The 20,451-nt window shown below is 45.9% G+C and overlaps 1 protein-coding gene across 3 annotated transcripts in view; it reads right to left on the bottom strand.

Annotated features, from left to right (window-relative positions):
* Nucleotides 1-20,093, bottom strand: part of TRABD2A (TraB domain containing 2A) — an 80,443-nt gene extending 60,350 nt beyond the window's left edge. For all 3 annotated transcript variants that reach the window (XM_061455072.1, XM_061455073.1, XM_061455074.1), the window contains exons 1-2: nucleotides 19,972-20,093; nucleotides 11,784-12,344 (exon numbers count right to left, since the gene is read on the bottom strand). In XM_061455072.1, coding sequence (XP_061311056.1) covers nucleotides 11,784-12,344; nucleotides 19,972-20,073 — 663 coding nt within the window. In that variant the 5' untranslated portion in view covers nucleotides 20,074-20,093. The remainder of the gene's footprint in view (nucleotides 1-11,783; nucleotides 12,345-19,971) is intronic.
* Between the last annotated feature and the right edge of the window lie 358 nt (nucleotides 20,094-20,451).

Raw genomic sequence — 20,451 nt, 5'->3', positions numbered from 1 at the left:
AAAAGAAAAAGACACTTAACATTTTTCCTAATTACTGTAAATAATTTCTTACTGGAGCAGAAAACACTCCCTTATGACAAAGCTATGAACACAGAGTGTTCTCCTTTCCAAACACCACAAAAGAGTTACCGGTTATTTCTGCCCTTTCTTTTTCATGAGGACAGTTTTGCAACCCTGTTCAGTATGGAGCTTGTACCACTGCTAGTATTTCATGAATCCCTTATACATTTGAAGAATCCCTTCTTTTGTTCCAAACCCACTGCCCAAAGGCTCTTCACTGGTATACTTCAGTTCTCTTATCAGTTGTCTGCATTTTCTCATAGATTACTTGTCCACGTTGTTTCCTCAATTTTTCCATTCATTGTATTTTCTTTTTTTTATTGCTGCTTTCATCTCCTCCGTTAACCAAAACAGGTTTTTTGTTTTGTGTTGTTTTTTTTTTAACTAAAGAATTCATCTTTGCAAATGCAAAGTTGTGGTTTCTCAGGGACCTAATATAGGATTCTTGAACAACTCCCAGTTATCATTCACATCTTTATGCTTAAGTTCTTCCTCCCACTTTATTTGGCCTATAATTATTTTAAGTTTGGGGAAATTGGGCCACTTTAAAGTGCCAGTCATACATATTATTGGTTGTGACTATATATTCCCTTTTCACATAGAAGATTACAATTACTTGTATCAGCCACAATTACTTGTACCAAGGCAAAAATCCTTTTCAGTTCAGTGATTAATTCATTTTTGCTAACCTGGATGAGGTCTGAAACTGCATTACTCCAAGCCAGCTGTGATACCTTCTAGATAGTGTTATTCAACTATGCATTACAGGTGAACAGGTTACTTCCAATGCTACAAAAATATACCTGAAATAACTTAATTTTTTCTTCTTCATCTCTTCTGGTAGTTTCAAGCAGCTGCTCACCCAGGCATTGTGCAATACTGATTAACAAGTACTTCTGTCTCTTGTGATGTTCATCGGCTACAACCTTAAGCTTTCCATGTCGTCTTTTCTTGCCTTACCAACAGTTTCACAGCAAATAAGATGACATGAGGTGTCAACCTCTCTTCTTCATTTCATCTTCCCTAGAAAACATGGCTGTAGCTACTTTAAGCATTGCAAATATGCAACTCATCCCACTGGACTCCAACTGTAACAATAGCCTATTTATCTTAATAACCAGGCTTATAAATTCACACAAAGTTGTCAGGCTAGGGTAATTTGATCACAAGCTACTGTACACTGGCTGAGCAGCAGAGACTGTCCAGGAGCCTAGACTTAAGCTATACAGTATGAACTGTTTCAGCAGTAATGCCTCCATCAGCAGCTCCCAAACACTCCTTACATACCTGCATTTTATAGAGTCAATCCTTTATGCAGGCACTTGGGAAACTGAATATGCACTCAGAAAACTGCAAGTGCAGTACCCAGCGCAATTTTTTTAAATACTCGAGCAGTCATAAGAGCATGGACTGGTGAGAGACTAAGAGAAAGCAGCCAGACTGGGAGGAATGGGTCTGCTTGCTCACCTCTCACCAATGCAAGACTGACAGGTATGCCACCTGTCTACCAAGTCTAAAGGAGAATATAGATATACCTTCTCAGGATATCTGCAGCTGCTTGAGTACAGAAATCTCAGCTGTAGAAGTTCTCAGAGAGAATTTTACCAGACATATCAACAGTGACAGGACTTCAGTTCCTCTCCTAAATAGCTACAGAGGAATTTGGTATGTTTTCACTTTGGGGGATACCCTGAAACTCCATGGGCAGGAACTTCCCAGGCATGGAAGTCTGGGGGAATTTTCATATGCCTATAGGCATGGGAGAGCACAAAGCCGAGATTAATCAGTGCACACAGGTGGTCAAACTGCTGCACATTCTCAGCAGAATAGGCTGCTTTGGCCATAATAAGGTAAACCTCTATCAGTCTGGCACTGGCTAACGGCATGTCTTTCTTGCTGGTCAAGCAGGCTGGCAACCACAATGTCAAGCCTTTCCAAAGCTGCACAGCCTCAGACGTCTAGTGAAAGACCTGGGAGAGTCAGTTTTGTGCTGATCCTGTGCAACTGCAGAAAGCTAAGATGCTTTATCCCTCTCTCTGCTACTGGATTCTGACATAACTTACCTGCCCTTCTGAATATGCAGCAGAGGGGTAGAACTGTAAAAGACCAGTGGACTTTAAGTAAGCACCTGAGACATTTAGCCAGCTTCCCCCTGAAAAAAACAAGTAGAAAGGAAGCCCAAAGCAATAACAAAACCTGTTTTTCACCCTGTTTCTTCAGGTGTACCAGGGAGCCAGTACTCAATGGCCTGATGAAAGGTTTGCAGGTGGAGAGGCAGGAAGATACTTAGGACAATGTCCAGATACAAGCTCAAATTTTGACAGCAGTTACAATCTTTAAGCAGTTAATCCAGTACAGCTGGCAAAGGTAAAGTTTTTACATGAAACAACTGAAAATTTGGCCTACACTGAATCAGAGGAATCCAGGGCTCAGTAGCATGGTCCTCAACAACACCCTGCACTGCGACATATTCAGCAGCAAAACACTTGCAGGCCTGCAGCAGTCCTGGTATCTCAGAGCTTCTGGTGTTATTTATAGAATTGGTTACCATAAGAAGTCCAAACACTTCCTCTAAGCTGGCAGGAAGCTCTTCAAAATTCCCCAAGGTGCCAGGGAAGCAAAGCAAAGGGAGCTGTAGCGATGCAGTCCCCTGCTGCCTTGCCTCAAGAGTAAGTGTAAACAGGCTTGATCCACACTCAGAGCAGGCTCCTTGCTCAGGCAAGTGAAGCACATGATGAGACCCATTTCTTTGGTTGGGGCAGAATGGCTCATCCTGTGTGACAACTCAGTAAGCCAAGTGCCACTTCTGAAAGGTGGAGGGGGCTGACTGCCTGGGGCACTCTGAAGACTGCAACAAGGCATGAACCACACATCTCAGTGGGGTCTCTCACTACAGCTATTGCAAATGGACAGTGTGATGATACCTCACCACCAGACATACCATCAAGTAGCACTGGGGACATAAAATTGCAGGCTTATTTGCAACAAGATCAGCCAAAGTTGATGCACAATTGTAAACTCAATTAATTTGAGCTTTGACAGCCTAACTGTCCATAAAGTCATATAAATATTTTTCCCACCTGGTACTGTCTGGGGGACACAAGGGGATTGGGACACACTGATAAATTATAAGTAATCCACACAGAAACTAAGGGTTTGAGGAAAAAACAGGCCCTAGCACTGAGCCCACTGATGATGCTGCCTCTGTGCAAAAAGAACCATGCTCAGAAAGCAAGCCAGGTCAAAACAAAAACACATAGGAATGCCTTTAAAAATAAAAAAGAAAAAAAGTATGAAATTATTTGGTAGAATATTCCTGTAATGTGTTTACCAGACCTTTCATGTAAGTAAATTCTGAAACAACATATTCCTTTTTTTTTTTTTTTTCCCAAAAATTAATTTGAGTTCTGGCCAAAGCTAACAATCCTGCTAATCTTGTTAGAGCAAAGGAACCGAGAAATGCACAAGGCCAGCTACCTAAATCTTCCCTTACAGTTAAATGACAGTATTGTGATCACAGAAAACTGCAGACCAAACATCGTTAAACATTTGGTTTTAATTGACAGGACTGTTCTAAAGTTGTGTGGATGGATCCCTCCGCAAACCTCTCCATGGTTTCAGACCTCTCAGTCAACTGCTCCCCACGTGCTTGTCTGTTTACATTTGACCTCTGCATGCTCAAAAAAAAGAGATAGGCCTCATGAAAAGGAAGGAAATTGGGATGTCTAAGTGCTCCAGTGGGGACACTGCCAAGCTTTGGTTGGCTGACCTGTTCAACTTCCAAGACAATCTCTTGTTCTCAGTGAGCCAGCGGAGCTTGGAAGACATTGTGTCTGAGCACCAGCTTTGACTGCCACTTGTCTCAGGCTGAGGCTCCAGGCACCCACCCTGCATGCTCCAGGAGACTGGGCAGATGCATCAAAACACAGAGCACAACCCAGGCTGTGGGCGCTGCATGCAAGAGCATCACAAGCACCAGGCTCAGGCCTTGGACGAAAAGGGCTGTTGTGCTCTGGGAGCACCATTTCACCTGGCAACCTGGCAGGAACAGCTGCCGTTTTCTGAGGGCATAGAACACGCAGGGGTGATGGCAGCACTAAACCAGGAGATCACCTGCCCTGCCATCAATCTTCCGAAAGCAAGCAGGACAACCAGGAGGAAGGACAGTGGGCAGCCAGTGATCAGCGCTCTCGGCAAAGCCCGGCACCAGGCAAGCCCTGCACAGAAGCATAGCACCCTCTCTCCAATGATGGCAGAATACATATAGATTGGCTCTTTCCCTGGCACCTGTCCTCAGTTCAACCTGTCAGGGGCTGAGGGATGTCATGAGCCAGAGATAGCACTTGGGACATGTATGAGAATCCCTAGGACTAGGCTTCATCCATCTGCCTAATCCCTTTGTTCACGTGTCTTAGTGTCTGAGCATCCTTCATCCAAGCATGCTTTAAAAGAAAGATGTTTGTGTGGGCATGTATCTACCTGCTAAGCCTGCTGCCTGACCATAATTTTACTGAGGGACCCAATCTTTCCTCTGTTATCAAAAACAATTAAGAATTGTTCCTGCTGCCCTCTTTCTGCATTAGTCCAGAAAAAGCAATATACCTCTTAAAATTGTGCATCAGCCTCATTCTACTTTTAGTCAACCTTTCCAAACTAGCTAATAAAAGCCTTCAAGAAGATTATAGGAAATAATTATAGGATTATAGAAAATTGCAAATCAACAAGGATAATGGAAAACATACCCTTTCAAAAAAATTCTAGTAGCTTTTTGCAAGCTTTCAAGCTTACTCAGTAAAGGCAATAGCATCAGGGAACAGACTTCTGAAAAGTGTATGGCAATAGGAATTTAGAGAAATACAAACCCAACACATTACACACTGAAGACGCAGGAAACAGAAATGGTAGTTTCTAGTAGACTTGAAAATGTAAATGATGATGAGAAACAATTGTGCAAACTACTAAGACCTCTTCAGGAAAAGTTCTTTACCGTACAGCATTCAACATACATGTCAACAACTCAGAGGGAAAAAAAAAACAACAAAAAAAAACCAACAAACCCAACTCTATACCATTAATGGATTTTGCAGATAAAATGAAGGTCAGGGAGCAAAAAATTTAGGGGAAAAGAGCAGAGGTGCTGTGTAATCTGTATCTCCTGTTAAACACTGTCTGCTGGCTTGCAGTTCATCTTCACCATAGAGCAGACAGGGACTGTATGACAAGGGTGTCACTCTCTCTTTCCTGGGAAACAGTGAGGGTAAAAAAGACTTTGAATCCTCAAAGCATGAGCTCTCAGAAAAATCACTGCGCTGACAGAACCACAGACAAACAGCATAAACATGGAAAGATGAGGACAGTGACAATACCACTGCACCAAGCACACATGTGACAGCCACAATGTTATGACAGATGCTGCTAGGCTTGGGAAGAGCTAAAGGGATAGTTAAAACTTAGAAAATGTGCCCCACTGGGAACGGCTCAACGGGTTCCCTTTGTTTTATTTAACAAAAAGAATATTGAAGGACAAACTGATTACAGTTGCAGTACCTGCACAAAGTAGAGAAAGTTGATAACAGAGGCTCTTCGGTGGAATACAAAACTTCACAAAATCCAACAGCTGAAAGCTGAAGCTGGGCCCTGCTTTTTGAATGTGTCCATGTTTCTTGAAGAAAACTAAAAGTCTTCAGAAACACTGCCACAAGACAGGAACTCTTGTCACTCAGATGCAGGAGCCAAGTGAGATCCCCATGGACCTGGCAATCCAGTCTAGTCCAAAAAGGAACAGTCCTACAGCTGCTGGATGGGACGGTGACGGCACTGCAGTCCAATTCTTAGATCAGAAAGGAAGTTTTTTTCTACAGCTCTGCAGGCATGTGCCCTTAGGCCGTCTAGTCAGGTTGCAACATCGCTGTGTAAGGGAAAAACTGGAAACTACAGCCCCACACTTACAGTTCAGTGGACCTTAATGGCCTGTAAGTGGTGAGCCCTTAGGATCAGGCAAAGACACAGCATCAAGCCACCCTGATCGATCACTGTAAGTCTGCACATGACCCGAGAATGTATAGAACAAAGCTTACCATAGAGGCACCCGACTGCCTGACCAGCTGAACAACACAAGCCCATATCTCCTCCCTGCTCCATCCTCCTTACTGTTGGTTGAGTTGCTCCAAAAAGCATCCAGCCCAGAGCTTCCTCCTTTGCCTTTGAGCAGCCTCCGATGCCTAGGACCCCTGAGCCTGATGACAGGGCAGTGCTCTTCTGCAGCAGCAGTACTCTTCCCCCAAAGCTAAAGGACTTCAGGTGTCTTGGAAAGACACTTGGCACTGCCTGCCAACAACCCACCAGCCTAGTGCTGACTTGCCAGAGGACAGTGGGCTAATTCAGTCAGGAGCACTCTCAGAACAGTGTACACAACTCATCACCCAACCCTCATTAGCTGGGAAAAGAGGAAGGTATATTGGCATGCTCACACCGGGAGCTAGACACAGGCAAGGGGCCGTCTGTGGGAGCTCCAAGGAGAAACAAAGCCATGTTTACTACCTGACATCTTCTAATATGTGCTAGGCAAAAGGCATTTTTGGTGGAAAAATCCACCTAGCTGATAGACGTGCAGACTGCAAATGCAAGGAGCTTACAATGGCACGTGACCAATGCAAACTGGTGCCACAGCAAAATCTGTCGTTTGGGATTTCAAAGCTCTACCGCAGAGTCCAGGCTGTTTGAAACAGTCTGCACCCCTCTGAATGAAAAGACAGCAGATCAGAATCCCCATTTTACTCTCACTGAGGGAAGTACACTGAACTCCCCTGGCCATTAATAAGATCTTAATTAAACTCTAATTATGACAGTAGAAATATGAAGCCTTAACTACTTTGGTTCCCACCAGCCAGCACATTCTCTATCCCTGATGTCTGCAGGTATGTCTACATACAAACTGAAAACAAAACCAAACTTGGGTCACGGACTCCAGCAGCCAAAGAGGCAAATAAGATGAATTCAGTTGTTTCAGTTCATGTGCAGAAAACCCTGATGTTCCCATCATCTGAGGAGGAAGGGCTGTTAGTGACACATACATCTTGAAGTTACACCCTCAGGGCAGAAGATGCAATCAGGTTACCACAAGTAGTGTCCCATCCACCACAATTAGTGTCCCATCCAACTTGTTCAGCAGTAACTGCTCTGCTCCTCTGTCAGTTCTTTTATCAAGCAGCTGCTCTTTGCTTTGCTGCAGGTTTGGATCTGAACTACTTCTTGCAGAGTGTACACCCTGTTCCTCTCCTTGCTCTTTTTTTTCTCCGAGGTTCTCTGTTACTGGTATTGTCAAAGGTGAACCCAAACCAGGATTTTGTGAATGCAAACACTGCCAGATCTGACCTCATCAACCCCAAAATTAAAAAGAAACATAATTGATCACCTCAATGTAGGAAAAAAAGCCCTTTGTTTGAAATAAGCGGAGTAGCACAATTCTTTCCAATTTCATACCGTATCTTTTGGGCCTAATTTCAAGGCATCACTGCTGTTTCTGTCTTCCTTAGAAGGCGAAAAACAAATCAACCAACTCTTCCCTCCACATATAACATAGCAGTGGTGTCTTGGCTTTCTACTTTCCCCACAGATGTGGGCTGCTTCTAAATAACAGGTTTATACCAGGGGCTATCTAGGGTGGCCTTTCCACTGAAGTGGGCAAGAAAAATGATGTTGCTGTTACATAAGGATGGTTGTATTTGATAAGCAGGAGTCCAGTCGTAGTTAGTGGTCCAGAACTTGGAAGTGCTGGGAACTAACCCTTCAGAGAAAAGCAGAAATCTCTCAGTGCTTTGTTGCTTGCAGAGGTTGCTCTTTGAGTAGAAAGATGAACAATTAATGTCCTAATTAATGAAAAATGAGCAATCCTAGAAGCCCTTGCTTCATTTTCTATCTGTAACTTACCGTATGAGGAAGTGGCTGAAAAATGCAAAAGACAAGACTTTCAAGTGCCCAGTCCCAGAGCTGGAGCCAGAATTTCAGGAGCAGTCTGCCTTTAGTGGCTCCCTGCTCATCACCCAAGCAGCTTTGAAGACTTCTTTTGAGGATGCAGCCATGTATTCAGATACTCAGGCAGGAACAGAGTTGTGGAAAGGTCTAGATGCAGGAAAGCCACTGGAGAAAACAATTCTCAAATGAAAAAAAAAAAAAAAACCACGAACTAATAGGTAGAGTCTTCTATCAAGCACAGCTTGTTTACAAGCAAATGGCACAGTACTGGCCAAGGCTAGCTCATTTTCTGAGCCAATACCAAACTGATGTTTGTGACATTACAGCTGGAGCCAACAGGAAAGTTGCACAGGCTTTAGGCTGAAGCACTAGTGCCTCCAATCCAGCAAACGTGTAAGCACATGCGCAACTTGAAAGGAACAGCTGGGAGGTCTGAGGGACTGACTCCAATGTTGGAAGTCCGAAGCAGCAGACTGTGTAGAGCTACAAAGCCTTTTATCTGCTGGAAGCCCAGATGATGCTAGGAATAAGGTCTGCATCCTTTTAGGGCATTGCAACAAGAGAGGCATCAGAGAAGGTGGGGTGGGGTAAAGAAGTCTTTAAGACAAACTAGGATAAAAACAGCATGAAACAGGAAAATAAACACCATGGCCTTGGCATTGAGACAGCCTAATCTCTCCATATTCCCTAAAGCTGCATAGACCTTGGAACAAGAGAAGGTGACTGAGGGGGCATTAAAGCACTTCACAGGTTGTGTACACCATATAGACATTATACTTTAATGGCCTGTCTATGCAGATAGCCAGCTTAAGCCCAGCAAGAACAAAGAGATTTGGCAGGTAAAGTAGAGTCATAAACCAAAAGATTAAAAAAAGGAAACTGGAACAAATACTGCCAAAGAAGAAGAACACCACATAGGTAGTGTATGGGAGGGGGGTGTTTATTTAATTTTTTTTCCTCTCTCCCCTTGCAAGAAAAATGACTTCTCTAGCTTGGGTTTGTTCACACTTCACAGCTACTGAGCTCTGTGCAACCCCATGGACATAATCAATTATGAAGTTCTAGACTGACCTGCAATAACAGACCCACACCAACCAGGCTTTATCCTATAGTCTGGATTAAGAGAGGGACCTTTCTAATAGTAACATATTGTTTGTTAGTAGCCTGGGAGTCCTTCTCACCAGGTAGTTCAACTATATCATAGATGAAAGAAAGAGCAAACCTTATGCAGAAACTTCCTTCACTGTGCTGGAAGAAAAAAAAAAAAAAAAGAACAAAGAAAAGTAAACCAAACCACAAACCATTTGTTGCACAGGATTATACCATTCCTTATGGTTTTGCATCCCGATTTTCCCCAGCAGAAGTTTGTAAGCTATCCCTGTGTGTTCACCCACTTGAAAGGCAGACACAGACGCGGTCTGATACTGGGGGTTCCCAGTAGGTAGCAGCACAATACCAAAGGAAATAATTTTCAAAGATACTATTTCAGTGTCTTTGGTTTATATTAAACTCATAATTAACTGCCTAAGCAAACTGAGAAGAAGGCTCTGCAATCAAAGATGTACAGAATTACCACCCATGAGAGTTTACAAGTCAGGTTCTGAACCAATCATGAAACTGGCTTAGAAATAAAAATTATCTGCCTCTGGTTCTCCCTTTTCCTCAAGCTGCATGCGTCAGAAATCTAGTAGTGAGGGCGCGAATCTGTGGTGCAGTAACAGGTCCAGACCTATTCCCAAAAGGCACAGCGTGCTCCATCCCCTGAAAATGAGCATGTGCAAGAGGAGCTGCACTTCGCACGATGCACTTGCACATCTCCACCCACCTTGGGGTAATCACAGTCTCTGATTTTTCTGACCAGGGCAAAGTTTCTCCGGCAGTTCTGGTTACCGCGACAACTTCAGCTGGGCTCTCACAAGTATCACAAGGCTGGGCAACTCTGGATGTTGCATATCTGTGTCCCCCACCCCCTGCAGCTTCCTGGCTCATTTGCAGGTATTTATTCCAACAGCAAACAGCACAGCAACAGCACCTCTTTGAAGAAAGCTTTGTGAAGGCCTAAAGTGTCAACAGCTGCATAAATTTAACAGAGACATAATTTGCAACCTGTATTTCTCAGCCTCCTTACCACTTGCTTACAGTGGAGAAAGCACATCCAAACCCTCCCCTGGTTTCTACCATACTAAACCAGAAGAGTAGGGTCAGCAGAAGAAAAAATACATGCAATAATGTTAATAACATCTCAACCAGATAAGAGGTAGAAGAGATGAGACTTCCCAACTCATTCCTAGGTTGGCTGTGAGCAAGCAGCAACAGCACAAAGTACAGTTCCACAAAAGACTGGAGATGTGAATAAAGCTGTCCATCTCCAAACAAGGGAAGAGAGGAGTGCAGATGCACTGCCTGCATTTAAGGACTGCTGTTCTATTCCCCGCCGTGTGCTCCTCCACCAAGACTGGGCTGGGGTAGAAGCACTTCTGACATCTGCTCTGAACTACTGTCCCTGCTCTTGCTGGGCTGCACCTCTGCTTCTGCCCCTTCCACCCCTTCCCCTCTAGCAAGGGAAACTGCACTAAGGTACAGGCCCTGCTTCAGGATGCAGAGGAAAGGTTCAGGCATCAGCTGAAACTCCCATGTCCCATAACCAAAGTTTCTCCCACCTTTGGATAGCAAGCCATGCTGCAATAGTAGGTCTCACCTATTCCTAAGCAAACACCACTTCCTCTCCCCAAACTAGCACCAGCCTGCAGAAGAGGTACCCCAGGCCAGAGAACAACCTTGTGCCTGGTTGCGGTCCCACCAGACAGACACAGCGACAGATGCTTCTCTCTGGTGTATTTAGTTCAGAGAGGACCACCCCATCCAACACGTGGACAACACATAGGCTGTTCTACTTGCCTGGTGTGACACTGCATGAACAATGGTGCTAAACTCAATTTGGCTGCAAACACAAAGGCACTTGCAAAAGGGACTGCACTAGCCTGTGGAGGTCCCTGCAGGAAGCTGTGCTGACCCTCGCCTGGTCTCAAAGGAAGGAAAACAGAAAAAGAAAAAACAAACCCCAAAAACCCAAAACCCTTCTCCCACCCCAAAAAAGCCAAACAAACAAAACAAAACAAACAAAAAAAACCCACACAAAGAAAAAAAACAAAACCCAAAAACCACCAAAAAAAAACACTCCCCCAAAAAAATGCCTGACTTCAAAGAAACAAACAAAAACGAAACAAACCTCCCCAAAACAACACCAAAACCAACAAAAAAACAAACACCAAAACAAAACCCCACTTTTCCCAGTGCAGAGGATGCCCCCAGTGCTTACTTCTCAGCTTTTTGTACTCCACAGTGACTCTGCTTCCCACAAGTGATCACACCTTACTTAGCTATTATTCTCACCTAGCTATTACAGAAGTCAGTTTAGACACAGAGGCCCAACCTGCCCAAGGCTCCTACAGGGCATCTGAGCCGGGGTCAGAGAACAGATATACAAAGGTTCAGTGCCTCTTAGGGTGGATCTTGCTAAGAAAGAGGACAGGGGTCTTCCCAGGCCAGGTCTAAATGAATTCAGGACATGCCCTTAGCTCCTACACCTAGGAAACTATCCTGAGGGCACAGGCAAAGGCATGGGTTGCATGGAGCAAACACGAGTGTCTGGGTAGAGCACACTTACCCCACGCCCCAGCCCGTGCTCTCGCTGCTGTGACATCCACCCAAGCAGCCAGGCTGGCACCCTGCACACCACTCCGTCTCACCTGGGAGAAGTTCAGCCCATTGAGCGGGTGGCACTGCTCCTCCACTCTCTCCACAGCACCTGTTTGCTTCCTCAGCCGCTCTGCTTCCTGGGCCAGGTAGAGATCCAGGACAGGCACACCTCGTGACTTGATGTCCACCTCCGTCAGAGAGTTCACCATCAGCATCACCCACACCGGCCTTTTCCTCTCCCAGTTGCCAGCAATGGCATTGAAGAGGTAATCTGCGTACAGTCCTTTGCCCCGCTGGTCTGGGCTCATCCAGGACGGTATCATGAGCTTGACATACTCCAGGTGCCGCTTGAGCCGGTGGTAGATATCACGGGGCAGCACGTCCTGGAGGTTCTCCCCCTGCGGCAGGAGCTGGCAGCTGGTGAGAGCTGAGATGGTGTAGGGGTCAGTGAGGTCCAGCTCGAAGTACACAATGTGGCTCTGCTGGAAGGCCACCTTGGAGTTCTCTGGGATGAAATCCCAGACACGTGTGTATGGGACATGGATGGTGCCAAAGAAGTAAGACGGGGGATCTCTCTTGATGGTCCACAAGAAGGAATTCAGCTCACTTTGCTAGGGGAGAGGGAGACACAGCTGAGTACAGATGTTTATACAGGACCACTGTAGTACAGGCCTTAAGGAAAACATGTTGCCAAGCCAACAGGTCACCTGGCTCAGCAGCTTGCCTGAAGTGCTTTTGCTCACACAGAGTCCTCTTTGACCACCCTTTTCCCAGAGGTCAAAATTCAATTTTCATCAATTAAAAACACAATAAGGCTAGCCTTGGCTTTCTCCTCCTCAAAGGTAACACTGGGTCTTCTCAACAGCCACACCACCACAGCTCATCACCTGAATATCTGCCAAAACCAGCAGCAGAGCACAGCTCAAGCAGGCTACGCTCCAGGCAAGAGGCTTATCAAACTTCCACCATTTATTGACATCAGAAGCTGATATCACATTGCTGAAGCAGAGCAGGACAGCAGGGTTTCAATCACCTTCGCCTTGATGTCTTTCACCTCAGCATAGCAAGAACCTTTAATCAAAGAAATGGCTGTGACATTTAGTCAGAGGGTGCTACAGCATCTCGGGAGAACTTTCCACTCTGAGGAAGAAACCAAAAAAATGAGTAACACAAAACACAGCTGGCAGGCAGACTTGCTGGAGCAGAAATACAGTTGTACAGGGATGTAGCACATGGCAGACAGGCAGACAGTCAAGACCCATCACAGCCCAGTTCTCCACTCTCTTAAGGAGCCAAGAAGCATATGCAATACCTTGGAAAATAAGGGAAAAAAATTCTATAGGCCAGACACAGCCTGTGGTTCCAGGGCATACTCTTACAAACACAGAGGAAGAAAAAGCTTCTTTCTTTAAATTAGCTTTTTAAATATTTCAAAAACCACAACCATCACAAAGTCAGAATTAGACCTCAAATTTATTCCACTGCAAGATGTGCCTCACAACATACCGAGGATTACCAGAGTACAGGGCTGTGGTGAAACCCTAAGCAATCCCACATGGCAGGAGGCAGACAGGGCAAAATGGATCCTGCATGCATCCTGCCAAGTCATTTTAAACCAGCAGCAGGCATGACCTCTGTCACCTACAGCATGCACCCCTCTGGTGCTGTGGTCCTCACTGGAGTGATGAACGTAAACTGTTCTGTCTGAACAGACAGGAAAAGGTAGCCTTTGCACGTCTAAGTAAGAGGACAGGCTTCCTGATGCACTCAAAACATCTGGTCAGCCTTTAGCCAGAAGATAACTCTAACCTCAGCTTTGAGGCTAAGCATGCATGCATGCTGATCCAAGCCTGCCCAACTGCCAAAAGCAGAACAGGCTGCTTGGAGGAATTTATTGGAAGCACACTGTCTATAAATTTCTGATACTAAAGACCCAAGGTCAGAAAGGTTAATCTTAAAAGACTGCTCTGCAATGGCTCATCCCAGACAACCTCCTCCAGCAGCTCTCTACATCAAACCCAGGCCAAGATCAGGCAGCACTTCAGCAAAGTGCTACCACAAGTCCAGCTTACCAGCACAGACCAACAAACCAAGTATACTCTAAAGGGCTCTTCAGATGGATTGAGTGCCTGAAGGATACTTCAAGCCTTGATAACACCATGCTACCCCTCTGGATCTTATAGGACAGCCCTGGAATGCACTTCTGAACAACAGACCATAAAAACTCTCCTGAAGACCATGGGAAGAAGGGAGAACAAACCTGATGCAGCACCCAAACGTAAAAAAAATACAGGGCAAAAGATGAGTATGAATCTGACACAGACCCAGCAAGAGCACTGGAAATGAATACACAAAGAGGGAAATGAGACAGGGCTCACTCCTGTCATTAGTTGGAAGGATAAAATGGAGACACACTGCCTGGTAAGAAATGAACTGAAGCAGTGGTCAGTCAGCTTCCAGGAGGAAGGAGCAGAAGTGTCGCTTGCTATCCATAAGCAAGCAAAAAGACAAGACACCTGGGACAGGCACTAGGTCGGGAGGTCAGCCCTCCTTCACTTTTCACAAGTCTGATCATGTATGAGGCAGTGCACAACAAAACCACAACTGCAAGGATTTGTAAGCAACAAGTGGTCACCGGCCAGCTTAAAACTTCAAGTCAGCTCCTGAATAAACCTAGCCAGAAGGCTCAAGACTAGATGAATGGTACTAGTCTTTAATGTGGATCATCAGCACTGCTCCTGACTACTGCACACAGGCAAGTTAGTAAGGCTCTTGGCATTGTACCCTTACTTTTTATTTGCTTTTTAAATTCCCCCAGCTTTCACAATTGGATACTGAAAGCAGAGTAATACTGCCAGCTATTAGTGGTACCACTCAGTAAATCACACATGCCACCAGGCACAGAGTAAATAAAGTCTCCCTTTAAAGAGCCTGCAGCACAGGCAGGGGAAGCAGGATGAGACCTAGCAAAACTTCTCACACAGTCCTGGGGACTGAGACCTTACAAAACAGAGCAGCTGGGCACTCTTGCTGATGCTTCCACACCAACAGGAGCAGTCATGAGCTTGGCAACCCACCCCAAGTGCCATTCAGACCTCCCTTCTCAGAATTACTTGCAGCCAGCATGAGAGGAATCAGACAACAGGCCTCAGTTTACCACCATTTACAGCTGTCTGGGACATGCTAGCGCCTCACACTCCTTTGACATTTCTTTTTCCCAGGCAGAAACTGGGGTTCCAACACTGCTTTACCTCCATGGCAGACCCCTGTAAACAGCCTGCTACTGCTTTGTGTAGGGGGGATGAGGAAAAGCCCTTGGTGTGCCTGAGCAGGTCAGTTCTTTCCCTGCTGTACCTTCTGGCACTGTCTTATCTCTTGTCACCTCCTGGCACTCACGTATGTTTCACTGCAGCTTCAGAGAGGGAAAATCAAGGCTATAATTTCTCCCCAAAACCGTAAAAGGGAATCTGTTAAACAATGTTCTAGGTGGGTGTGAGATAGCACAGGAGCAGTGCTGAGGCTTGTTCAGCTCTGCAGTACACGCTGCCACTGGCAGCGCCTCTCTCACCTCACTTCCCCGAGCGCCTGCAGTAGATAAAGATGCTACAACCTAATTTTTCTTTGCAGTAGGATCCTTATATACAGCTGTTACACCAGGAAGGGGTGCTTTAAAACTAGTGTAAATTACAGCCAAAGTGATGTCTGGAGGCTTAAGAGAGCTGGGTTGTATTGCTCCAGGAATTCCACTTTCAGTAGCGTAACAACAAAAAGTCAGGTTCACGTATATATATAATATATATATACACTTAAGTTTAATATTTCTGTCTCCATTGTTTACAGGTCATTTACAGGTGATACTCACTGCATTATTCATGATGGGAAAAACTAGGAGCAACGGGAAAAAAATGAAGGGGCAGCCTCAGTAAGAGTGGCAGTCATGCAAGAGAACACAAATCTCCCAGTTTGCTGCCATACCAAGACCTGGGGCCATGTCATGCTAGCCGTACCAGCCCTCCTTTGTGCCTCAAGTTTAACCTCCCACTACATAGTGCCAGATCAAGGTACTTCTGGACGCTCAGCACTGTGGCACAGTGTCCTCTTCCCAGCCTCATCACCCCAAGTGACAGAGAGCTGGCTGTGAACTGATTAAGGATATCAGCCAAGCCAAAAAACAGTTTGAAATAAAAAAGGAGAAAGGCTTTGCCTCAGCCAGCAGGGAAATGAGGGAGAAGGAAAAGAAGCTGCTCAGGCTGACACTGTTACTGAAACAATGCACCGGGACCTATGGGATTTACTCCCTACTGTGAGACTGGGAAGCCTCCCTTCCCAACCCAAACACCACTGCCTGCCAGGAGATGCAATGGGGACACAAAAGACCAGACAATGCTTTCCCAAAACGATGGGACAATAGAGTCAGGCACTGCCCAAATCATCAAAAAACATGATGCACATCAAGGGTTTTTCCTTGGGAGTTGAGGAAGGGTCTAGACAAGAACAAAAAAGTCCTGAAGACCTCGAGAGTAAAGTGATGTATTGCAGATCAGTAGCTGAAACCAGAGCTCATATCCTAACACCTGCTCTCTAATCACATACCTGATGGCACTGGTGCCACTGGAGACTCCCATGACTCTCTGCCTTCCTTCTACCTGCTTCACCAAAACACAGGCTCTAACTGAGAGGTAGTTTCATTATCTTTCCAATAGATTTATTTAAAAATAAAATAAAATAACCCAAACAAGCAAAGAAACAAACAAACAAAAAAAAAAAATCAACCCCACAACTCTCCGTTTCTGTTCATTTTAACTACCTATAGCAGATTGTTTTTCCAGAATGATTTATAGATCCAGCCATAGGATGCAACTTGTAGTCTTCAAATACACAAATACCACTGCGTTTGTCAGATATCACGCATCATTTCATGTGAGGCAGTAATGATTCTGCTGGAAGAGTGTTGCCAAAGAGGATCAGAAAAAGCACCACCTTTCTTCCAAGAAACAAGCTCAAATTGGGCCAAATGACATACTGACTGTCAAGAGTAAAATTACGGTAAACATACAGAAAATATTGCAGCAAAAACCAGAAGGAACAAAGAATGCAACTAGTGGCAGTGCTCTGACTACCTGGAAGAAAAGCATGGAAGTTTAAAAACAAACATATTGATGAAGGCAGGTTGTGGTGATATTGGGTACAAAGTCTCAGAGAGGAAGGAAAACTGCTGTCCAAAACCTGAGCAACTGGATGTGAACTCCAGACATGGGAAACCTACACCTGCTCAGCTTCCTTCTACATCACTTTTGCTTCCTCCCGTCGTCTGTCAGTCTCATCTATGTAGACTATACATCATCCAGCACAAAGTATGTAACTCACTGTACAGGCAGGTGCCCTCTATGGATTCAGTGTCTTTCAGGACACCACAGTGTCTTTCAGCCCCACACCCACATCTCCCAAACCTCGTATCAGATCAGGATTGGATTATTTCTTGGTCCGCAATATTATCCTGATTTTTCTTTTTTTTTCCTTTTTTTTTTTTTTTTGCTTGCTACAGAAGCAGAGCACATGGCATGCAGTATTTCAGCCAAGCAGGCAGCCCTATAACCTTCCCTATATGGCTTTCTCCCTCCTTCTTATCTATCTTGGCATTGTATCTTGTCATGTTCATTTATATCTAATTCAGGCAAAGACTGTGCTTTTACTTGCCACGTAAAGTGCCTCATGCATCTACTGTAATGCACACAGAAATGCTAGGCACATTTTTAATAATCATTCTCTTGAGGTTTTGCCCACTTGCATTACTGGCATTCTCAAACTCAGCTTAAGACTGCAAGCAGAACTGGCCTGGAGATAAATACTGCACTGGCTACAACTATCAAAAGAACATGCATTCACTCTCCGTTTGCCAGAAGGAAAAAATAAAAATAAAGCCTTTAACTAAAAGGCCAAGGGTTTGGAGTAGACAGATCACTTGCTCTGCCAAAGTGCGTGTATGGGGAAAGGTAGCTATTGAAATCGATTGTCCCCCCATCAGAAACAACGCATCATAAAACACTAACCAGCTACAAACACAAACATTCAGCTGTGAATCCCTGGATTCTGGCTTTAAATTTACCAGTACACTCCAACATTAAACAAAACGAGAGCATCACCAGACCACATTACTTAGCAAATGGAATATAACCCAAAGGATTTCAGCATGGTTTATTTTAGATTAACTGTTCTTAAAGCCTTCCTTTCTTCCTATATATCTATTAAAAAAAATATGATGGGACATATTATTGGTTGCAGCTTTAACTATAATTTGGAGTGATGATGAGAAAGCCCTCTGAAGAACTGTATGATCATGCCTTAAAATAGCAGCTTCTCTCTCACAGGCACTGATGCACATATTTCTTTCATAACAGAAGCTTTAGGCAATCTGACAAAAAGAAGAAAGATAATCTAGAGACATAAGAGATACCATAAAGAATTAAGATAAAAAACAACAAAAATCCTTCCCTGATAATGCAGGGACAAGAAGGAATATTCTTTCCAAGAGGTTGGTGTAAATATTAATAATGATGCACCCAACATCTTTGCAAATAAGGCAGACATGGCCATTCCTCTATGTCTTACCACCACCATCCTAATGATCCTAAGAAACAGCCTGCCAATGCCAAAACTACAGGTGGTCTCCCATTTTAATGACAGAGTAATCAGCAGATAATGAGATACCATTAACACATTTCACCTCCAGATTTGCTGGTAACTGGCAGAAGTCCAGTCAATAGCTCTTGAGGGAAACTCCCTGTGTGTCCCACCAAATTGGTGAACTACCCATTTCTGCAAGGACCTCTGCTGCTCAGGCTGTCAGGGGCTGTTCCCTTCCTTCTCGGTCTCACTAGCTCCTTGCAATTGATTTGCACCAGCCCACACCTTTCACACTTCATGCCCTCAAGGGGAAGAGTGCCCTCACTCCAGAGGCTTGACCTGGCTTTATGGCAGTGTGACGGCTGGCCACCTACAAATCCAGTTCACAGACTGGCTCCAGGCAGAAGCAAATTGGTAAGGCACCATCCCCCACAGCAGAATTAAGCTCTGTCTAAGCCAAGCTAAGGCAGACACCTCCAGTGAGGCACATACATAGCTTGGCATAAGGTTAAATTGGCAGTGCCCTAAATTCCTGAGAAATAACTCAGCCTTCTGCATGGGGAGCACCACGCTCAGCTGGACGCATCAAGGTCCCTAGACCAGAAGATGCATGTGCAGGTGAAAGAAATGTCACAGAAGAGACCTTCATAGTTGCAAAGCTTTCTCACACCTACCCTGCAGTGAGGCTACTGTGATTTGGCATCTTCCCAGTGAAGCAGGTCTGCACTTCTTAACAGATGTGCTGGAGGAGGTAACCCTGCCTGGGGCAGGAGATGAACATAAATGGTGAGACATATGTCCCAGGAGCCTCTCAGGTGCACAGCACCTCCGGTCAGGCTGCTTCCAGGTCCAAGCAGATGCCAACAGACTGCACACATGGTATGTTAACGCTAACAGAATGCATCAGAACAAAGTAAATTCCTCTGAAACTTCAACTAGAACTGTTTTTTAACCAATGCCTGATTTTTAATGGAAATGACACCCTACTCGCAAGCTCCACACTGGCCAGAACATCACGCCTAACCTGCAATGGGGACCCTCAGCTGTGCTTGTCACCCTTCAGAGCCAGGCCAGCCCACACTGCTCCTGGTTAGTACAGTCAGGCTGCTCAAGTTAGAGGAAGAGCGAAACCTAACACAACTTAGAACTGTCCTTCCACTTCAGGGGCACGACCATTTATTGGTCCGAACCTGCTGCACCACGCCGGCGCTCAGCAGCAAGGTAAGGGGGTATAGCCTTGCCCTACCTCCAGCGAGGGATGCTGGCAGCAAGTCAGTCCAGGAAAGCCCGTGCCGCTGCGAAGCGGCGTAGCTCGTCCAGCAGGGCGAAGCAAAGGGTTTCGCTGCGGGTCACCCCAGGGTTTTCCCCCTCTGTCAGGGCCCAGCGGTGATCGCCCCACCTGGTGCCCAGCCCCGAGACACCACCCGTCCTGGCCCGTCCCGCCCAGTTCCGCTCCCGCCGCACACCGGGCAGAGCCGCCCAAGGGAAAGAGACCGCCGTGCTCCCCGGTCCAGATCCGGACCCCCCCCCAACACACAGGCAGCTCTCGCGCTGCCGGCTCCGCAGCCAGGTGCGGTGCGGAGGGCGGCAGAGCCCCGCCGAGCCAGCTCTTACCTTTCCTCGGAGCGGGCAGGCGGCGGGGCCGCGGCTCTGGCGCGCTGTGGCCAGCAGGAGGAGGGAGCCCGGCAGCAGGCAAAGCCAGCCGCGGCGTACCATCCCCGCTCTCTCCCACTTGGCACAAGTTTCCTTCTTCTATTATTTTTTTCCCTTCGCCTCTATCCACACTTCCCTTTTTCTTTCCCTCTATTTTTATTCGTATTCTCCTTCTTTGGCCCTTTTTATTATTTTTATTTTTTCCCTCTCCCCCCCCCCCCTTTTTTTTTTTTTTTTTTTTTTTTTTTGACGGTAGACTCAACACCAGAGCCCTCGCAGGAGCGGCCCCGTCCCCTGGCCAAGCCCTCCAGCCGCTGCCCCCTCCTCTTAAAGGGTCCCGTGCCGGGAAGGGGGAGGAAGGGGAGGGTGCGCGGCCCGCCGCACCGGGGGCGGGCAGTGGGGCGGCATCGGGTGGGGGGGAATCCCCCGGGCCCTGCCGCT

The sequence above is a fragment of the Pezoporus flaviventris genome, unplaced genomic scaffold, assembly GCF_033815535.1.
Source record: "Pezoporus flaviventris isolate CSIRO_AGI_PZ_B2104156 unplaced genomic scaffold, CSIRO_AGI_Pfla_v1 ptg000018l, whole genome shotgun sequence".
In the NCBI taxonomy this organism is placed as follows: Eukaryota; Metazoa; Chordata; class Aves; order Psittaciformes; family Psittacidae; genus Pezoporus; species Pezoporus flaviventris.
The sequence above is the reverse complement of the archived record's forward strand: the minus strand, read 5'-3'. Positions and strand labels throughout refer to the sequence as shown.